This window comes from Carettochelys insculpta, chromosome 9 (genome assembly GCF_033958435.1).
Source record: "Carettochelys insculpta isolate YL-2023 chromosome 9, ASM3395843v1, whole genome shotgun sequence".
Classification (NCBI taxonomy): domain Eukaryota; kingdom Metazoa; phylum Chordata; order Testudines; family Carettochelyidae; genus Carettochelys; species Carettochelys insculpta.
The window spans coordinates 21,969,418-21,986,910 of NC_134145.1; the positions used below are offsets into that span (position 1 = coordinate 21,969,418).

At 40.0% G+C, this 17,493-nt stretch overlaps 1 protein-coding gene across 1 annotated transcript in view; it reads right to left on the minus strand.

Moving 5' to 3' along the window:
* The window catches only part of NEGR1 (neuronal growth regulator 1), a 557,496-nt gene that overhangs the window by 309,164 nt on the left and 230,839 nt on the right, over positions 1–17,493 (minus strand). The window contains exon 2 of the mRNA XM_075002303.1: positions 469–701. Coding sequence (XP_074858404.1) covers positions 469–701 — 233 coding nt within the window. The remainder of the gene's footprint in view (positions 1–468; positions 702–17,493) is intronic.

Consider the following 17,493-nt stretch of genomic DNA (forward strand, 5'->3'; position numbering starts at 1 on the left):
CAGGTTCAAAACTAATAAAAGAAAGTTTTTCTTCACACAGCGCACAGTCGACCTATGGAACTCCTTACCAGAGGATGCTGTGAAGGCCAGGACTCTAACAGAGTATAAAAAAGAGCTTGATAAATATTTGGAGGTTAGGTCCATAGACGGCTATTAGCAAGGGGTAAGGTATGCTGCCTAGCCTTTTGTCCAAGGTGGGAGATGGATGGCAGGAGATAAATGGCTTGATCATTGTCTTTGGTTCACCTCCTCTGGGGTACCTGGTATTGGCTACTGTCGGCAGACAGGATACTGGGCTAGATGGACCTTTGGTCTGACCCAGTATGGCTGTTCTTATGGTCTTATGATCACAAAAGGTACTGTACATTAAGAGAACAACTTTCAAGTACAATTTTGAAAGGAATATTCTACTTCAAAGGCTGGGTAATATTTTCCTAAGTGTGCCATGCTACTGGTTAAAATACATACCTTGTACAGTTAAGTGGACCTGCATTGTTCTCGGAGTGTGTTGGGTCTGCACAGAACAAGTATATGGACCATCATCTGTCACATCTACATCCTGTATCTGGAGGCTGTATTCCCTTTTATTTGCTGTTGCAATTGAAACTCGAGGATCCACTGACCATTTATCAGCTCCTGCAAAAATAATACTTGACCGGTTCAGCCAAGCACCTTTTGAAGCTCCATCTTCCAAATAACACCTATGAATTACAAAAGGGAGAAAAAATTAATAATCAGAATGGAAACAGAGAGTTTTCTAGTTTGTTAGTTATTTGTTTTCACCCTAAGATTTAATATTTCTAATGATTATAATTATTAGACATGGGCCTAAAAAGTTGGAATTCATTTAGAAATGCAGAAACTACTTCCAAGTTTACTTTGGTTCCAAATACAGTGGAATCTTCCTTATAGCTTGCAACAAATAGGTTTGCACATAGAGATTATCATCTCCCACTCAAATTGTAGCTGATCTGTGGCTATCTAGGCTGCCAATCTCTGAAGTAAATCCTGTAACCACTTCTGATGACATCAGGCCTTGAAATCTGTTACTTCTGCTCCAAAAAAATCACAGTCTCCCATTGCTTGGGCTCAAGGGGAATCTCCCTTAACTGTCAGATTATTAAGAAATTTGAGCAATCCCAATTCCATCAAGTAGTGATCAGGCTAGAGGTACATGCTATTTCATACAAAAATGACTCTTCTTCTAAAATGAGTTTCTCCTGATTAGGTAAAACATTTGCAACATGTTTTTCCCTTAATGATTTTAGTGCCATTTCACAAGACTGAAAATTAAGTTAAATATATAATTGTGTTCTTTCTTTTTATGCTTATCCTATTTATCATGTCTAAGTTTTATGTTGAACAATCTTCTCCACCTATGCAAGTACAGCTCCCATTAGATTGCCATTCCCAGACAACAAGCAAATATAAAGCATATTTCAACTACCTCAAAATAAATGGAAGTGAATCAGTGGTATGTTAATGGTTCAATCTACTGTAATTGGTTCATAGTACACTACTGTAGTTTTGTACAATTATTGTTTATTAAAAAAGCAATTATAGAAAAATAATGTGCAATAGGGTATACTGAGTGACTTAATTGGAGCTCTGTGAGTAACTCCCTGCACATTAAGATGTAGCTATACCCCAGTGAATATGACAGACTCCTGTCTTTATAAGCTTCATTTCAAAAGCCTTCCTCAGCAAATTAAGGAGTAATTCTTTTAAATGGGTACAAAGCACAGCTACAGAATGAAAGTATACATTGAATGATTTTGATAGCTTCTTTACACATTACATTGGGGATTGGAACACAGTACATGAGTTTGCTGCAAAATTGGAAACTGAATACAACTGGATAGGTTAATGCTTAATATATTACAAACAAGATATATTGCAGAAACTAATTTACAGTCAGTTTTACCCTCTGTATGTACACTATTGGATAAAATTTATAATTCTTTATTAATATAATGAAGCCACTGCATTAAACCACTATTGTTAAGTCATGGTATTACATATTAGGGAAAAAAACATTAGTAACATATCTCTGATATAGTTTTTTACCTAAAATACATTGCTCATTGCTGCACACAAACTAGAAGAAATCTAATTGTAAGGCTAGTGTTAAATGTCAACAAGGGAAAAACATGATTGGTCATTTGTTGGACCAGAGTGTATTATGATACAAATTTATGTGCTAAATCTGCCCAGGAGACTTGATAAAGTAACTAAAAATGCTATTTCTAATACAGTTTTAAAAAAGAATGAAAAATAAGTGCTTTAAGTACATCTTATAGATTAATTGCAAATAACTGTAGAATACCACAGGCTAATAATTTTCTGACGTCTTTTAATCCACATAGGCTACTTCTACACGACCCCAAACTTCGAAATGGCCACGCAAATGGACATTTCGAAGTTTACTAATGAAGCGCTGAAATGCATATTCAGCGCTTCATTAGCATGCGGGCGGCTGCGGCACTTTGAAATTGACGCGCCTCGCAGCCGCGCGTCTCGTCCCGACGGGGCTCCTTTTCGAAAGGACCCCGCCTACTTCGAAGTCCCCTTATTCCCCTTTCGAAAAGGAACCCCGTCGGGACGAGACGCGCGGCGGCGAGGCGCATCAATTTCAAAGTGCCGCGGCCACCCGCATGCTAATGAAGCGCTGAATATGCATTTCAGCGCTTCATTAGTAAACTTCGAAATGTCCATTTGCGTGGCCATTTCGAAGTTTGGGGCTCGTGTAGACATGGCCATACACTGATATGTAGAAAGAGGGACCAAACAAGTACCCAATCTATCTATCAGTGAATTATTTAATTTACTGTGAGCTCCTCTGAGCAGTGTTAGGCTCTGAGTTGTGAATACCATTGCAGGAATTATTACTCAGAAAAGTAATTCTGTGCTGTGGTGTGTCTCTGTGTGCGTGTGTGTCTCTTGCCACCTCCCGATTCCTAGAAGCAATGCCTTGCAGGACATTCATGAAACCCAAGACCATAGCTTGACTGCCGCTGTCACAGATAATGCAATGGAATGAGTGTAAAATTCCAAACCAAATTTAATTAAAAAATCTAGCTTTTGTTGTTGCTTAGAAAGCTTTAAAATTTAACTTGAAGCTTTATTGCTATAATAATTTATAAAACTCACATATAATCAACAGTCCCAAGGGCTGTTTGTGGCCTGAGAACATGATTTTTGGACAGACCAGGATGGAGCTATGAGCAAGTCAGGGCCTCTTGAGCTGCCTCTGATCGTGTTACAGCTGACACAAGCTCCCTCCCATCTTCCAACCAGCTGAGAAACCAATTAGCAACTGGTTGTCACAGTGGGAGCAACTTCATGGTGCCCTGTGAAGAGCAGTGCTCACAGCTATCATGGTCCCCGGCAGAAGGAGCAAAGAGGGCCCAGCTCTGTGTCCTGGAAAGGGTGGTGCCAATAACAGAAGGGGCAGTATGAAGGGTAGTTAGCCTTCAGTGTCACCCGGACTGTGGTGCTGGGCCACCCCCACTCCCTGACAGCCACGTGCAGCTGGGGCAGAACTGCCGTGGCATTTCAAAAGGGTCTGGAGACAACTGCCCTCCCTTCCCGCACAGTCAGCAGGCTGCTTGCGCACCAAAGCAAGTATACAGACTCTGTCTGATACACAAGTAGCTTTGTTGACATCTGAAAATGAGGGAAACAGTTCTTTACCTATCCTGAAGACGCATTTGATTGTTTATTACCTGATGTTTGTCCAATGCTCAATAAGTTCTATGTATTACACACCAGTTGATAGGGAAGGGAATATTGCTGAGATAGTAGAATAGAAACGAGAAGAAAGAGACATGAGAATAAGGAAATCAGAAAAGGGGACAAGCAAGAAAAGGCACATAGTTGAAACTACTTATTTAAGCTCCTTTTATTTTACTGTACTCCAGTAATGATGTCTCATTCTACACGTTCTGGGATACCAGCACCAAAATTGAAACCTCTTCTATGGAGAGGTGGCTCATATTTTTCTTTTGTGTTCACACTAGTGCGAGAAGACTCAGTAGAAGGTTTGGGCTTCTAAAGGAAGAGTTTGGCAGTCTGGAAAGATTTGGGGTAAAGAGTTTGGCAGTCTGGAAAGATTTGGGGTAATCATGCTAAAGATCTTCCCCACAACCCAAAAGATGGCACTGTGTACAGAGAGTGACAGGCAAAAAATAAATAAAAAATAAAAACCCACCACTTTGCAGACATATTACACCGCTGAAAACTGGTATTTTTTTTTCCTGATCAGCAGTTTGATTTGAGGTAGATATGAGTATTTGTGAAGGTAGCCATTGGATCCAAGTGAATAGTTAGACTTTTCTTCTAATTCTTCACATTCACATTCACACATACATATATATTAAAAACATTAGCAAAACACCTTCACCACCTCCACAATAACATAGGATTCATTTAGAATGCAAGAAAGAATAATGAAAACAGCAATTTAAGGGTACCGATTAAAGATTAAAATGTAATTTTCCCCAGATTCAAACTTAAATCAAGGGAAAAATTATTTTCAAAGGCTAGGTTAGCCAGTTACTTTCAGAGCTGTGTCAGAAGCCTAACAGGCATTTCTGAAGCTGTCAGAAGCCTGCAAAGAAGCCAGATGCTCTGACATGTGTTCTGAAAGTTACAAAGTTTCCTCACTGCTCCTCATTTAAGCATGGCTCTTTCAACATCCAGATTTTCATGCTGAGAAAAGGTGAGATAAAACAGTAGTTAAAAGGGATATTCTAGCCGTTGGATTTTGTCTCGCTGTTCTATTTGGCCTAGTGAAAATATCTCATTCTTTCTCAGCAACGTGACGGGGACCAAGTTGTTCTTCCTTGGCCAATTTACCACACAAAATGAACATTACAAATAGATAGAAAGTATCTGCCAAAAAAGCAACTTTAAAGTTGGTTAACAAAGAGATTATAGTAGATTTACTATAATTTACTCACAACAACAAGGGAATCAGTTTTCAAGGCTGAGCAAACAAGATCTTAAGGATGAGGTTTTTCCTGATTTAAAACCAAAAATCTTACTTTCCCAATTTAGATTCAGTGGCTCACCTCAAAACCAAGAACTTTTCTGGTGCACACAGAAATGACTCAAAGAAAAATGACATTTCTGAGCTGCGTGTACTTTTAGAAAGTGGACTTTTAGGAAGGACAGAAAGAAGGATCATTTTCTCTGAACCAATCTGCTTCAAAAGATAAAATAAAGAACCATATTCTGTGTCCACTCACAATCCATGCACATCCACCGAGCCAAGAAGATTGAACAACCTGTAAGCCAGGGCAGAATCTGGCCCAAAGATGTTTGCTGTATTTTCTCTATCTAGCAACAAAAAGGTTGGTGTTGCCTATTTAGTGTGTCAGATGTATTTGCTGCACATACATTGTCTTATGGACTCATCTTTTTTTGTGTTTGTAAATTGCTCCTGATTTGTGAATTTATTTGTATGATCAATATTACATCTTCGGATACAAGAACTGGTATATTGTGCAAGTTCTTCCTTGACATTTACCCCTAAAAATCACAACTACCACACACACTCATCTCTATGTACGACCCTATTTTTTCACAGGGCAAAAATATTTTAATTTTTTATGCGTTTCACAGAGTGTGATAATATTATGCTTATCAACTACCAAAGACTGTACAGTATTTCCTTGTTTTTAAAGGTTTAATGCCCAATAATAGCATTTAAATAATGCTTAGGGTCAAACACACAACTCAGCTTGTAGAGCACCTACTGCCACACAAGGGACTTAGCATTAAATTTGGCCTTGAAACTGTCACTTATCAGGTTGATAGGAACATCAGTGAACTGGTACCTTCAGTGCCTGTGGGAAGTCTACAGACTGCACAACTCTCACACCGTTATTGCAACATAAAAGAGGTAATCTGCCCTCTCAGCCATAAGGGTAAGTGAAACACTCTTTCAGAACGTGTGTATCTTGATCTCTGAGAGCACAGGAACAGCTTAGATAAAGGGGGAAAAAGCACCAGAATGAAAGCAAAGCAATGCCAAATGATATCAACCTAAATAGGACCGAGTTCCTTGAGTTCTACTCATGGGAATGAGAGCTCCCTTAGTTAAGGTGTGTGTGTGTGGAGGGGGGTTATAGGTCCTTACACTTAGGTGCCAGAGGCTGTTGTACTGTCAAAATAAAAGGTCAGTTACTGATGAGAACATTACTAAAATATCTATATCTTTATAAATCAGTAGCAAAGCAGCTGTTCAATAACAGGACACAAACACCATGACAAACAGCGGTCAATTATAAAATATTGTTGCAAGTGTGAAACTTGGCTTCAGAAGCTGATGGGTTCCTTATATTTTGCAACCATTCCAAGCAAATTTGGGCACTGTTTTCAGTGAACTTCAGAATACATATAAGGAACCTGATCAGAGTTATTGTGTACATGCAAAATAATCCAGAGATTTTTGCTAAATTTCTTATAGTTCATTTGATTTCCAGAACCTGATGCCAATTCAATGTACACCAGTTTTACGTATCGCAATTCTATTAAATGAGTTACTCCCGATTGACTTCACTGTAAGTACAACGAGGCACAAAGCCCCAAATAAGTGCATAAAATCTTGTGAACTAAAACTAAGGACTTTTGCAAGATTTCCCCCACAGGGTCTGATACTGGAACAACCTACAGCAAGGTATGGGGTCATGCACTACTCTTGCCAGTAAATACTATTATAAGCACATTTGCAGGATTAACCCCATAGCCAAATTATGTGAAGCATTTATTGATCATTTATAAATGATAAGAAGAAAATTAATTAGGCCCCATAAAGATCAATAACATTTGTCATGTGTCTACAAGACATTATTATACCTAATGGAAACTGATTGATAATTAATGTGTTATGGGCCCCATCTTTTTTTCAGCTTTAGCTTCACTTATCTTTGAACTTCATGCTATCACCATAGGATTTCACTTAATGCAATTAGTTTTGAAGCATTCTCCAGGAAGCACCAGTTATGTTTTATGAACAAAGAATAAACATATAGCAAAAATAATTGAAGCAAGAGAAGTAGCTCATGGGCTTGAGCATTGGCCTGCTAAACCCAGCGTTGTGAGTTCAGTCCCTGAGGGGGCCATTTACGGAACTGGGGCAAATAGACTAACAAAACAAGGGTCAATGCTTGGTCCTGCCAAGAGGGCAGGGGACTGGACTTGATGACCTCCTGAGGTCCCTTCCAGCTCTGTGAAGTGTGTGTGTAATAATTAAATAAATCCTTATGTATCTGATGTCCCTTGGAAAGATTTCAACTAAACCATAATACAGTCAGGAGATTGTCTCTGTCTTAAAGGCTGTGCCTACACTACAGTCCCCTTTTGAAAGGGGAATAAAAGTGAAGCACCAATTTACATATCTGATGCCCCATCTGCATAATCACATTTTTAAAAGAAAAACAGCAGTGTAGACAGGGTTCTTGCACAATAAAACCCCGTTTTTGAAAGCTCCCTTCTTCCTAATTTTTTCAGGAAGAGTGCTTTTGAAAACAGGATTTCAAAAGAACCCCATCTACACTGCTGTTTTTCTTTCAAAAGACTCACTTTTGAAAATGCAGTTATGCAAATGAAGCACGATATATGCAAAACACTTCACTTACATTTCCAATTTGCCTCATTTGCATTCCCCTTTTGAAACAGGGCTGTAGTGCAGCCAAAATGTGACTGAGAATACAATGGAAAAAAGTAACTTTTTTTTTTAAATTAAGACTGTAATCAAAAAATGTTTCACACAATAAAATTTAAAACATCATCCCCAGTGTTAACTAACAGACATTTCAGTATTTCTTTTGACAATTTTCAGAGGATAACTTGCTTCAATTTGCACTTATCAGATATCATGCTGCCCAATTTCCTTCAATTCAGACCCCATCTTTCCTATTCCTTTTCCTATTCTTCTTTGTTATTCTTTCTCCAAGCTGTGTGGCCACTCATCTACCACAATGAGCAGCTCTGTTTCCTGTGCTTCCAGGCATCTGTTTTGTCAAGACAGAAGCCAGGAAGTCTGGCTGCTCTGTCGACAGAGCTGAGAGCTTTTCCAGTTGGCTTGTGTGTGTGGCCACACTCTGTCAACAGAAATTTTGCTGGGAAAACTCTCCCAACAGGGACTTCCGTTGACAGAGCTCTGTAGTGTAACCACATACTTAGTCTCTTATCCTGTCGCTTATAGAGATAAACTACAGCAAAAAAGGTGATATTTGCTATCGTGTTCGGTACAACCCACGAGCCATGAGAGGTACAGATCAGTGTTGGAGAATCCATCGATTAGTAAGATTAATCGTGTACCTGCAGCTTGCTCCACCACACTGCCCACCCCTCAAAGGCTAAGCACTATGAGACCAACACACTGCAAGATGTTGAGAAACTCTGTAAGGCTGTATCTACAGTACAGGACAAATTCAAATTTATTTATATCAGTTTCCTAATTCTGGAATTTATAAATTCAAATTTGACCATTCCACACTTCCCACATGCTCCTCACAAAGTCCAGTCATTGCTGCCACATGCAAATTGGCTAACATTGACTGTTGCAGTAGGGGATTGTGGGAAGCTATCCACAGTTTTCTCATCCTCATAGCATTCTGGATATGCTCACTGGTCTAGATGTCATCTTCCCACATTGCATTTTCCTCATTCCTCTCCCAATCCCTGAAAATATGCCAATCCCTGGAAATAATGCAGGGACCCTCAAAGTTAAAAGAAAGAGGATAGAAAAGTCCAGGAAAAAAAAGAATTTTTGGTACTCCCATTACATTGCCAACACGACTGCAGCACCTGTATTCTCAACTAGCCGTCTACTTGTACCACTTCCCATCGCTGCATGCATGTGATCCCCAAAAAGAGGATAGAAAGTGTAGGAAAAAAGAAGCAAGCACTGAAGGATGAGTTGACATGGTCTCCTAATGGGGAATCAGCCCCACAGCTCATAAGACTTCCCCTCCCAGTGGTAGCAAGCCCCATTATGGGCTTTTCCCTGGTGGTGGCAAAACTCCTTGTATTTTAGCTGCTGGGGGAGACTTTTCCCAGAGGCAGCAAGGCCCAGTATGGGTGAAGGGGGCAGTTCAGTGGGGGGGGTGCAGTTGAAGTGGTCCTTCCCCGTGGTGGCAGCAAAGCCCCCAGTATCTTAACCACCAGGGGAGACTTCCCCACGGCAGCAGCAAAACCAGGAATATCTTAGCCGCCAAGGAGACCGCCCCATGGCGACAGCAAAGCTCCCAGTATCTTAGCCACTGGGGATACTTACAGCAACAGCAAAACCCTGAATATCTTTCCTGCCCTTGGAGCCCTAAACATGCAACTGGCAGCATGGTCAGCACTGAATGGCAGGTACAACTTTTTATTGGGTTTGGTTGGGAGCTACCCACATGATGTGGCTGAGCACAGGAAAAGACCTGGAACGCGTGGCACCTGTTGGGGAGGGAAGAGGTTTGCACACAATGTAAATCACTGAGAAGTTTTTTGGCATGTTATACAAGCATGACCCCCAGCACAGCCTTGTTGGCACATGGCATGGCAGGGCATGGGCTGGCATCAGGCAGGGCAGAAAATAAAATAATGGGTATATAGACAGAGCCGCGAACTCCCTACAGAAGCTATTTGAATGGGCAGATGCACTCACACAGCTAATAGCAAAGAAAGACAGACAGACATTTCTCAGGCACTCACACTAACATGAGCCCACAGCTAAAGGCTTGCTGCTCCCGCTTGGAAATTCATGGTCTTCCTGTTACTAGAGAGCAGTGGCCAGGGCGAAGCAGTGAAAGGGGCATTTTGAAGTACATACAGAACACTTCTGGAGGCTAATAAATTCGATTTTAAGACATGGCTCTTCACACTTATCTTTAATCAAACTTCTGAATTCAAACTTGACACTATACCGGTCAGGTAACTGTGATTTTGTAATCTCAAGATTAGTGCACCCTAAATTGATCTAATAGTATTTACAGTGAAGACAGTCACATGGTAAAATCAAGCTAACAATAAAATTCGAATTTATCTCATAGTGTAGACGCACCCTGAGATGCCACTGACACTCAAGAGCAGTGGGATCAACTTAAAAATACCACTCAGAGTGCATGTACGGAAACAATAGGATATTCCACTTGTCGGCAGAGACCAGTTTGACAAAAACAACAAGGAAATGCTAGCATCAATTCAACAGGAAAAAAACCTACATTCTGTAACTGGCAAAATAATTCCTCTAACCCAGGAAAACACGAAGCTTATTACCTTCTCAAAGCCAAAGTTCAAAGCTAACACTGACTATTTCTTCCTCCTTTTAAGCTCAACACTTTTGACAGAATGACATTTTCCCCTATTTTCATTTAAATGACTGCAAAATTTTTAAAAGAAGCTTAAAAATGAGTTTCAGAGACCAGTGAAAAATTTGTGTTAACTTAAACCCAACAGGCAAAATTCTATGCTCAGTTACTTATGCAAACCCTGTGAAGTCAATGAAATGACACTGGTATAACTGTGGGCACAATACGACCTACAATATATTTACATGTTAATAACCAAATATTTGATATTTTCCTTTCTATATCCATCTCCATTATAAACCACGGATGGAAGCAGCTGGCCTGGAAAAGTCATATGAAGAAGAAACAGTGACAGTGTAGTGTACCCCTCAGTATTGTGTGGTCACCACTGCTCTCTGCTCAGAAAGTACATGAGAAAAATGGGGACAGAGCACAGATGAAAGATTTGTTCAGAGCTCTCCTCACCATTGTAATGGATCTATTCAATTCGGGGATAGATGCACTCCCTCCACTACCAGGGAGCTCACCTTACAATGTGTGTTTACACTGATTTTAAACATTTGTAAGACAAGAAACGGAAACCTAAAACCAAAAATGAAACTGGCTTCAAAAGGGCGCCCATATACAAATTTCATGGTGCATGAGTCTTGGCCTCAAAAGATGTATTTCTTAAGGACCAGATATTTTAAACTTATTTAGGTGTATAGTAAACTCTTTCATATCCGGCATTCTATCATCCAGAACTCTCAAATGACTGGCTTTGTAACCATCAGAAATTTATGTTTTCCAGAAGTACAGTATAATGAAAGTAAATACAAATAAATACAGCAAACACAGTATAAGTTTACAGTGTACAATTCTACCGTTAATGGTAAATAAAGTACTCTGGATACATTTCAGTTTCTTATTATCTAATCTTGTTTTTCTTTAGTGTTATGCATTGCTAGGTGTACCTCTCTCTTATCCAGAATATTTGAAGATCCAGCAACTTTCCAGTACTGGGGCTGTTGGATATGAAAGAGATTATTGTATAAGGGTGGAAATTTAACTTCAGCTTAATGTGAATTAGGTATTCAGACAGTTTTGCTCATACTAGCCAAAACTGAGCTACTAAAAATTATGATAAAATAAACTGACCCCGGTAGCAAAATATTAAGGCAAGGACTGCATATTTTCATGTAACCATTCAGTGGGGAAAAAAGTCTTTATGACCAGCTTAAAGTCAAGTATGTTTATATTATATAAAAAAACATGAGTCAGCCACTTCTACAGATCATTGCCAAACCAGATGGTACATTTTTTCCCCTAGTTTTCTGCCATGTGTCCACAAAACACAAATTAAAGGAACAAAAAGCAACATAAGCTCTGAGACCACAAGCAACACAGTTAATCATGCCTACAGGATAAGGAAATAACAGGCCTTTGAAATGTTGTTGGTTATATTCAAAATGTTCAATAACATGGGCTTCAGACGAAAAGATCTCTCTCACTCACATACTGATATGTGTGAGAACTACACACACACATATACACAATTATAAAATGTCTGAAAGCAACCAGCTAGGTTACTGATAGAGATCAAAGAATAATTAACTGCTGCATTTGTTTCAGTTTAGAACACTTAACGATGATCTTTTTTTTTTTTCAGGTTCTAGTCTTGAAAATAATAAGTATTTCATCACTGATATAATAAGGTCTGACAAAAAACATGAGGACTGAGAAATGAAGATTATTACAGTTAGATGCACTCATGAAAAAATAATGAATGTAGGTTTGCCATTATACTTGCAAAATTCAAATAAATGCCAGAACTTGGAAATAAATACATTCTGATGGCCTTGGAACACCCATACTGGACTTTTAAGTCTTACAGTGCAAAAATAAATATAGAAAAAGACAGTAGGAACACAGATCATTTTAAACCAGGCATATTCTATTGGTCAGACTGACTTGTATTTCAGGGTTTAACTTTAAAAAGAATAATCACACAAACATTTGACATTATCTTCGATCTTAGAGAGTAGGGACGATGAATAAGAATTTTAAGAGAAAAATGAAAAGCTACCAAACTGTTCTCAGATATAAATACATGTGTTGGCTGGAATATGTGAGCAAATATGAGCTGCATAATAAAATCATTTGTAAGCAAAAAGGAGATGTATTTTTATGTATATGAGAAAGAATCACATAGAGCTATGATTTGGGTTGAACTCTTATAACAGTATCACAGTGCTGACCTCATATGGCATGAGGGTGTTCAAAGCTCAGCCTTCTAATTTGTCCGATAGTTTTTCCTCCTGATCTTTTTGGACATATATGCCTCTTTACAGGACTAAGAGTCAGAGAGTAACAGAGAGATAGCCATGTTAGTCCACATTCTATCATAACAAAGAGTCAGAGAGCAGACACTCCCTCAAAGGAGCTGAAAATAGACTACAACAAGGGTTGGCAACCTTCGACACACGGCCCATCAGGGTAATCCACTGGCTGGCTGCAAGAAGTTTACTTTGCCTGGCCAAAGACGCAGCCCTCTCCACAGCTCCTATGGGCCAGGAATAGCTAACGACAACCTCTGGATGCTGGGGAGGTTGTGCCAAAGTTTGTTGACGCATGGACTGCAAACAAAACCTCTCTCCTCCACCCTTATGGGGTACGAACAGACCATCAATCTCAGAATGACTCAGACTTCCCTCCTCCCCCAATGAATAGCACTCTTTTTGATATTCTCTGTTTATACCTTAAAGACTAACAAAATGATTTATTCGGTGATGAGCTTTCGTGGAACAGACCCACTTCATCAAATCAATTTCATTTCCAATACAGACTGACATGTATAAGTACAGAGGACCAAAAAAAAATTGCAATAAAAACTGACAAATCAAGTACACAGGACTGAAGCAGGGGGATGTTAAGGGTCTGGCCTGAGATAATTACAAGAATCAAAGGAATGGAAGCAGTCCTTGTAATGCATGAGGTGAGTGATGTTTCTGTTCATATCACGTGTTAATGTATCAAATCTGAATATGAATTCCAACTCACAAATTTCACACTGTAATCTGTTTTTAAATTCTCTTCTCAAGTACACAAATTCTCAGGTCTTTAATAGAATGGCCCAACTCCACTGAAGTGTTCACTGACTGGCTTAGGTGTATTGAGTTTATTCATGTCTGCTCTGTGTCCATTTATTCTTTGGCAAAGATTTTGCCCAGTCTGTCCCATGTACCTAGTGGCAGGGCATTGTCAGCACATAATGGCATACATAATGTTGCTGGAAGTGCACAAGAATGTGCCTTTGATCTTGTAACTAACATGGTTAGGTCATGTGATGGTATCCCCAGAATAAATATGTGGACAAAGTTGGCAGTGGGGTTTGTTGGAAGGAACAGGCTACACCACAGTAATACTAATTCTGGAACTTTTCCTAGGTTAGGCTTCACCTGTATGGCTTTGAATAAAATATCTGGGGCTTCTTGGTGCACAAAACAGAACAAAATCTTGTTACACAAAACAGAGAAAAAGCAACAGATTTCGTATTTTGATTCAAAAGGTTAATTTTATTGTCACACTTCACATTTTACTGGGAAAAAAATAAAAACTCTTCTCTGTCTGTGATAAATTCTATTTATAACATTGCTCTAGTTACATGTACACTTATCAGAAGACCAAGGCAGTAGTGGTTGGTCTTCTGGGGGTGGATTCAGCATCCCTGATGAGACTACTCTAAATTGATCAGGGCTCCACTGTGGACCCTGCTATTCTTGGCTGTAGTGAGGAGTAAGGGAAGTCAATGGGGGAGGTTCTCCTTTTGACCTCTTGCTGTGGGGATGGTGGCAAAAATTGATTTAGGATACATTGACTCCAACTATGCAATTCATGTAGCTGGAGTTGCACATCTTAAATTGATTTTTTCCCATCATGTAAACCCGGCCTATAATACACATTGCATCTCTCAGAATTCAGCTCTGTTTTGAGAGACTGGTGCACATACCACAAACACTTTGTTAACCATAAAATTAAAATTTGAACTACATAACATGTCTTTTACTAAACAGAACAAATTATGATCAAATATGCATGACAAAGAGACACAAAGCCTCCCTAAGTCCTTGTAAAGTTGGGACTAGCACACATACTCAATAAGCCTGATTCTCTATAGCACTGTCTCCACCTCTCAGATGCTCTCAGTGGGAGGTAAGGATGCTCATCACCACCCAAGAATCTCCCAGGACCAGCCTCATATGGTATTGAAACACTGAGATAATAATTCCATAAACATCAGAGTCCAAGCACAGAACTCAGGAACTAGAGTATAGCTCCAGTCCCTGGAGCAGCCTGGGAGCAGAAGGGCACTAGAGAGGCCTTACACTGCCTCCTCTGGCAGTATTTTAGATGGCAGCACTGCACAGAATCTTTGCTGCTGCCCACGTCTTACATACCCTGAAGGAGGCTGACAGACTTGCCAGGCATCTGGACAAGGTGTGTGTGGGGTGAGGGGAGGGGGCAGCTCCAGGCTCCAATAAGGGGCAGTGCTAAGGGTAACCAGTCCCACACACCTTCCCTGCTACCCAACCCTTAGCACTGCCTGGAGTACCAACAGCAATTTAAAGTGCTCAGGGCTCCAGCTTCTACCACTGCTGCAGCAGCAGTGGCTGGGAGAGCCCCAGGGTTTTTTGAATCATCAGGTCCGGTGGCACCGGCCCTCTGTGCTGCCTCAGCCCAGAAATCAGAAGACCTGCATACTACTGCCACAATACCAGGGCTTTGGAAAAGGGTCCTCAGGTGGGAGCCATACAGCTCCCTCCTCAGTTCCCATACTGGGAGAATCATTCCTCTGCCAGAATCTGGTCTCATAGAAACTTTTTGCCCCACCTTCACTGGCATCGGTGGAGTTCCACACATGAAGCAATTGCAGGACCAGGGTCTATGATAAGAGTATTTAAGCCTTTGGTGATTAGTTTCACACCCAGGGGCCTAAACCTGTCTGAAACAGCCCTTTTTGAGGCAAATCTCCAAGGACTTCACTGGAGTTTTGCTTTTATGAAATGCAGGATTGGGCCCCTAATGTTTTCTGCAAGAGAAGAAAGACAAATCTTCACAGTAGAAAGCTAGAGGTTCCCACTGATACCAGTAACAGAATTACCTCAAATGCATACGTAGCCTGAGGTTCAACCTATGGAGTATGAGAAGTCTGAAAGAAAGGGTAGTTAAATAAAAGTAGTTCTTCTTGTGACTCTTTCATCTGTGATTCAACATGGTTGATTTAGACCTTGATCCTGTTTGTTCAAGCTCAACATGACTAAGAACATTCCTACTGTCCTGTCCTACCAATCCTACATCTATCTCCTTTCTCAATTACTGTTGACAACACCACCATCCTGCCTGAGTCACAGGCTCATAGCGAGCAATTAATCTGCAACTCTACCTCTGTCCAGGGCCATCACATTAAGGCCATATTTAAGCTGTGCCAATTCTTGTGATAATGACTTTAAGGCACAACTTTCCTTACCCACTCACACAACAAAAACTCTTGTCCAGTCTCCTATCATATTATGTACCAATTACTGCAACATCCTTCTCTCTCGCTTTGACAAATACAATTTTACCTCACTCACATCCATTTAGAGGGCTGCTTCAGAGGTACTTTTCCTAGCCCATCAGTTTAACCACACCTCCTCTGTTTTTCATGCATCATATGGGTTTCTCCTTCTCTGCAACATCAAAGTAAAGTGACTTGCCTTCCATCTGAAGGCCCAGCATACCCTACCTATCATCTCTCATTCACTACTGCGATAGCAACTCCTGCCTCCAGTTGACCCACAATGGCCACATCTGTTGCCCACTTGCTAAATTTTCGAACTAGTGCCTTCAGGCTCTCCCCCACAGGCTGTCTCTGACCATTTGGAGGTGCATAAATTTGCCTCATTATTCCCCTTTCACTTCCTCCTAAAACCTTTCACTTGTTATCATGCCTACAAAAACCTCGACAATGGTTAGGATGCTGGTGGGCTGAGACCAGCACTCATCATGTTGACTCCTTGTACTCTCACTGTGCCACTTGTCCCTTGTCTTAGAATCTAAGCTCCCTGGTACAGGAGCCATCTTCGTTGTTCTGTTTGAACAACGTTTAGCATGATGAGGTCCTCATCCAGGACCATAGCTGTAAGGAGCTGTCATAATGCACATAATTTTTTTTAAATTTACTCATAAACCCATCACACTAAGTAAAGTGTGCAATCTCTCTTCAGAAAGATGTCAGGAATGCCTGGGTATCTTACACATAAATACTGCAGAGCACTTGCAGCACTATGTAAGGAAGCCGGGTTAGTTCTGGCTTAAACTATGCTTGGCTTGAACCAATGTTGTTTGGTCCTTCAGTTATATAAGTACTGAAACCACAGATTAAAAAAAAATGGGAAGAAATGACAGACCAATTGATCACTGTGGTATTGCAGCTTAATCAGGCCCAGTGAAGACATAGCATTTTACTCATGACATCTGAATCCTTAGAAAGCATCTTTTTGTCTCCTTCACACACACATATACACATTATCCATCTACAGATGTAGATTATGCATAATATTATGTAATGGTGTGCCTTGTCCTTCTCTTTAGTGGATCAACAGCATTTAGTGTTCTTTCTTGAAGCAGATACAGCTAACCATATAATATAATTTTCTCTAGGTTGTTTTTCAGGAAAATAATAGAGTTAATGGAAGAATTGAAGCAACCCATAGAGGCATAATTCATCATGGAGTGTTGCATGCCATTATCTCAAAAACATACAGTGTAGTAATCACTTGAAGTACTGATAACACATAATTGTATGCTTCTCATAAATTATAGGTGAATGGGAGTTTCAGCTAATGAGTGCCAAATAGCAGCTCAGGAACTGCAGTGATTACAGAAGATGTGGTTGTGAATGCATTTATTATTGCGGTATTACAAACCCTTTTTATAGCAGAGATGGTAAGCATATAACTAACCAACCTGTATACAAGTACCAGTGAACATCACTAAACTAATGCAAGGTAACCAGGCAATTTATCCTGCTGGCTGTCATCTTTTCACATAAAAGCATAACTTCAACAGAGGCTGTATACACATACATATACAGTCATTTTGCCCAATATTTACCAAATAAAAATTAAAAAATATCCCCAAAACTAAAATAATTTTTGTCTTCAATTTC